General features: G+C 32.3%; 1 protein-coding gene across 1 annotated transcript; it reads left to right on the plus strand.

Annotated features, from left to right (window-relative positions):
- The first annotated feature begins 318 nt into the window (after nt 1-318).
- Nucleotides 319-4,901, plus strand: LOC143203942 (pancreatic lipase-related protein 2). Its single transcript, XM_076416282.1, has 3 exons — nt 319-442; nt 3,878-4,718; nt 4,771-4,901. Exons 1-3 carry the CDS (start codon nt 373-375, stop codon nt 4,850-4,852), a joined length of 993 nt encoding a protein of 330 aa, XP_076272397.1. The 5' UTR covers nt 319-372; the 3' UTR covers nt 4,853-4,901.
- The last annotated feature ends 340 nt before the right edge of the window (nt 4,902-5,241 follow it).

Below are 5,241 nucleotides of genomic sequence, written 5' to 3' on the forward strand. Positions count from 1 at the left end.
TGGTCATTCACGAATTTTGTTAAACTGTGTAGGGATGAAATGTTTGCATATATCGGGTTTTTCAACACTTACCTTTACCTTGATGTCGACAGCTAGCTTCTTTTGTCGTAGCTCCGTTACTACATTTCATTGTTTTTAATGATTTCAATACCCATATTAAACAATGATATTTTTCAAGGTATTTGTTTCTTTTTTCGTACATAAAATAGCACAATTTCTGACAATAATTTACGAGTGCATTTATTACAATTATGTATTTATAGAATAAAATTATCTGATAAAATTATTCGCGCTTTCTTATCATCCCGCTAAGTAATATAAATACCAAGAAGGACAATCTTTCAACTGTAGTGAATTTTGTAACAAAATAAGATGAACATTTGTGCAGTAATCGGTTTCTTCCTACTATTTGCTCTATGCAAATCTGATTTTCAAAATATTGGTAAGTACTATATATTAAATAATATATATATATATATATATATATATATATATATATATATATATATATATATATATTTATATATATATATATATATATATATAAATATATAATATATATATATATACATATATATATAAATATATATATATATATATATATATATATATATATATATATATATATTATATATTTATATATATATATATATATATATAAATATATAATATATATATATATATATATATATATATATATATATAAATATATAATATATATATATATATATATATATATATTTATATATATATATATATACTAGCGACCCGCCACGGCTTCGCACAGGTGCAATGCTGATACTAAATTAAATACACTACAGAAAAAATATGAACGTTGTATATAAAAACATAGCGGCCCGCTCCGACTTTGCACGGGCATAAAATATATATGCCTATGTCACTCAATGAAAACATGATTAAAATCGATCCAGTATTTTTGGTTCATTCATTACTGCCCTTGGCCTGCACGCATTAAATTTGGAGTAAAACAATTCCTCTTCCCCTATACTTACTATGAAGATTTCCTGCTATCTTTGGAATATCTAAATTCATACAATTTTTATTACATTACACATTTTTAAACGCAAATTTTAAATGTGTAATATCTCCGAAAACATTTGTTTAATTTACATGCTGTAAGGAACCATATTGATCTATATTAATTGCACACTGTATTTAAGGTACTTAATTCGATAAGGATTAATGCCGTATTGCTTAAAATAGCTTCGTAAATAAGCCATTTTCTCACGTAAAAAGTAAACAATAAAAATGGTTAATGTGGGTTATCCCTAAAAGATAAACATATACCATCGCGGACTTTTTTGTAGACCTTTTTATGGTGTACAATACTGTAGTACATTAATTTGATCTAACTCGTAGGGTTAGGCAGCGTTTTTGCTAATTGCTAAATAAGCCTAAAAAAATAGGTTAATTTACGACATCACGTTAGAAACCTCTAAAATTAGCAATGTTGTCTTAGTATATTATGCATGTATTATACATATAAACCTTCCTCTTGATTCACTCTATCTATTGAAAAAAACTGCATCAAAATCCGTTGCGTAGTTTTAAAGATTTAAGCGCACATAGGGATATAGGGACAGAAAAGGCGACTTTGTTTTATACTATGTAGTGATATATATATATACATATATATATATATATATATATATATATATATATATATATATATATTAGAGCGGGTTTAACACTTGTTAAGACTTTTCTTTAAATCATTACAACACAACAAATGTGAACAATATATTGAGAAAATGAGTAATATGGGCGATACAATAAACACGTAAACATTAGGAGAAATATGTTTAATACAAAAGAGATGTGAACTGTACGAAGTGGTACCAAGGAATGTGTCCTCGACATTCCAAAAGGGTTCTTAATAATGGGACAGAACCAATAATGGGTCGCTAACACGGCTATAATCACAGATGTTGCGCTTTGGATGCAAAAAAAAGGGATAAGAACAAATTACTCAACAGTTAATTAAATTATTAAAACCCTTTTGTGATTTTTTTTCGAAAATTTATTAACTACAATATTAAAATAGTTTTACTGACCCATATAACAATAACAATAACGATAATAACAATAATTGGACTGGGAATAGGACGAAATTTCTTTTATCGGTGACTAGACAGTTTTGTCTTTTGTTTTTGATAGATTGTGCACACAACGGCCTATTATGTAATATATCATTTAAGGTATCCCAATTGTAATATCTATATCGAAGTTCAGAGGCGACGCAAGACGTATACGCATAACTCGATAGTACGTTTTCATAAGAGTTCAGAGACCTCACACTCATATAAGCTTGTCTTCGTTAATCAACAGGTCAATTGAAAAGTCCCGGCCTAACACATAGCTGGCGCTACTAGAATTGAGTCCATACGTTTTTTAGTTAGCCCTAACCCTCAAAAGATGCGTGTATAAATTTGATAGCCGCCGTATCATTTGTTGTGAATTATAACGTCTTGAGTGAAGCAATTTTTGTTATTGTGAAAAAAATGGATAAAAAGGAATTTCGCGTGTTGATAAAATATTGTTTTTGAAGGGAAAAAATAGAGTTGAAGCAAAAACTTGGCTTGATGCCGAGTTTCCGAACACTGTCCCAGAAAATCAACCACCAAGGATTGGTATGCTAAGTTTAGACGGGGTGAAAAGAGGTTGCTACCGACGAAAACATTAATAAAATCTACAAAATGATTTTGAATTACCGTAAATTGAAATTAAATGAAATATCAGACACTCTAAAGATATCAACTGAACGTGTACATGATATAATTCACGAATATTTGGCTATGAGAAAGCGCTGTGCAAAGTGGGTGCCGCGCGAGCTCACTTTTGACCAAAAACAACGACTGATGATTCAGAGCAGTGTTTGAAGATCATCAAGCGTAATAAACCCGAGTTTTGTGTCGATATCTGACAATGGATGAAACATGACTGCATCATTTCACTCCGAAATCCAATCGACAGTCATTCGAGTGGACTGCACACGATGAACCTGCTCCAAAGCGTGGAAAAACGCAACAATCGGCTGGCAAGGTTATGGGGTCTGAATTTTGGGATGCACATGGAATCATCTGCAGCGTCTATTACATAGCGTTATTGGGCCGTTTGAAGGACGATATCTCCGAAAAATGGCCTCATTTGAAGAGAAAGAAAGTGCTGCTTCACCAAGACAATGCACCGTGTCACAAGTCAGTGAAAACGACAGCAAAAATCCATGAATTGGGCTTCGAATTGCTTCCTCATCTACTGTATGCTCCAGATCTGGCCCTCAGCAACTATTTCCTATTCTCAAAAGAATGCTCGCTGGGAAGAATTTTTCGTTGAATGAAGAGTTGAATTTTGCCAAAAAATGTGTTTTACTATGCCGGAGACTTTTCAATTGAAATGTTATGTGAAAACTATGTTATAAAAGTATGTGGAGTGCACTAGTGGTAGTACATCCATGAAATTCTAATTATCTTCTGAAATCTAGATGTTAAGAACAAATAATTAGTTAATTGCATTTATCAACTACAAATAGTCATTAAGTAATAAAAAATAAATATAATAAAAAATAGTAATAAAAAAATAAACACCAAGCCTGTGCTATTAGAAGACTGAGACATCAATATATTAAAAATTATCTTCCATAAATATCCATTGTCAAAGCTCAATAACTTTTGCCTGAGTAAATGAAAGAATGAGCTATATCTAGATTGCTCTTTGGACTGTTACCCTTCAAACACTACAATATGGCTTAATTCAACAAGTGTTACTGGGGATATGCGAATTTAAAACTTTTCCCTCATCCCATTATAAAATAGTTTATATGAAAATGTCTCTGTTAAATGAATTTATTTTTTTGCAGGTTTGAACAGGGATAGTACTAAAATCCTGTTAGATGTTGAGCCTAAGGCGTTAAGCAGAGCCACTGCTTACGACGAAGGAAACATAGAATTTTATATTTACACAAATACTGACATCACTAAACTATACTACAACGAAAGTGGTCTTTTAAGTACCATTAGTGGATTCAATGCCTCCTGGAAAACAGTATTTGTCATACATGGATGGACGAATAGCCACCTGTCTTTAATCACTACAATGTTAACAAGCTCTCTTCTGCAACACGGTGATGTCAACGTTATCGCTGTTGACTGGTCATTTTACGCTGGTGCAGATTATATATCAGCCGTCGCAAAGGTTCCATATGTTGGTCAGACCGTAGCCTCCTTCATTGATGGGATAATTGATAGTTTCGGCTATTCTCTTGATTTAGTTATATTGATGGGTCATAGCCTGGGCGCACATGTCGCAGGATATGCAGGAAAGAATCTGGATGGCAATATCGGTGTTATTATAGGCCTAGATCCAGCTGGACCTCTCTACTTAGAAATTACTCCGGCGTCTCGTTTGAATGCTACCGATGCCAAATACGTCCAAGCCATCCACACCAACGCCATGGTGCTTGGAGTTAACTACAACTTAGCGGACGTCGATTTCTGGCCCAATGGTGGAAGTATACAGCCCGGTTGTACTGGTATATTGTATAACGGATGCTCACATAACAGATCGTATTATTACATGTCCGAATCGATTAATAACGATAATTTCTACGCCGTGAAATGTGGCAGTTACTTAGACTTTGCAAGTGGAAACTGTGACACCAACACTGTGTTGCAAATGGGGAGCTTGGTCTTTGATACTTCGTAAGTAGTCATTTAAACGTTAGTTTTATGTAATGTATGTTTTAATTCATAGGGTCACTGGAGTATTTTATCTAAATACCAATTCAGAATCCGATTATGCCTTGGGAAACGTCTTTAGTGATATTGATGACTAATTTTTTACTACTAATTGTAAATTTTATTTTTAATAAAATAATATGTCTACGTAGTATTTCATTTTACATATCTATTCTCAACAAAATCGGTCTTCGATTGATAAATACATCATAATAGATTTTCCACGTTAAAATTAATGGCGTATCAAAGCAAATGGGACAAAATCTACCCATGTGACATTCACCCTTTGTAGAAGAACATGCTCAATAGTAAAAATTATAATTATAAACTTCCGCAAGCAGACAACGTTAAATATTTGAAAATGCATTTTGATCGACGTTTAACATGGAAAAAACATATAATGACAAAGTGCAAACAGTTTGGGCTTATGAATGGGCTAGATAACTGTTAACTGTATATTAATATGCTTTAGAGAGATTAATAAAAA

This window comes from Rhynchophorus ferrugineus, unplaced genomic scaffold, assembly GCF_030347505.1.
Source record: "Rhynchophorus ferrugineus isolate W39M unplaced genomic scaffold, kcgeb_rfMv2 rfM10, whole genome shotgun sequence".
In the NCBI taxonomy this organism is placed as follows: Eukaryota; Metazoa; Arthropoda; class Insecta; order Coleoptera; family Curculionidae; genus Rhynchophorus; species Rhynchophorus ferrugineus.

Coding starts and splice junctions, on each gene's coding strand:
- LOC143203942 (XM_076416282.1), top strand. CDS start 373: ATGAACATTTGTGCAGTAATCGGTTTCTTCCTACTATTTGCTCTATGC. Junction 443..3,877: donor ATCTGATTTTCAAAATATTG/GTAAGTACTATA, acceptor ATTTTTTTGCAG/GTTTGAACAGGGATAGTACT. Junction 4,719..4,770: donor AGCTTGGTCTTTGATACTTC/GTAAGTAGTCAT, acceptor TTTAATTCATAG/GGTCACTGGAGTATTTTATC.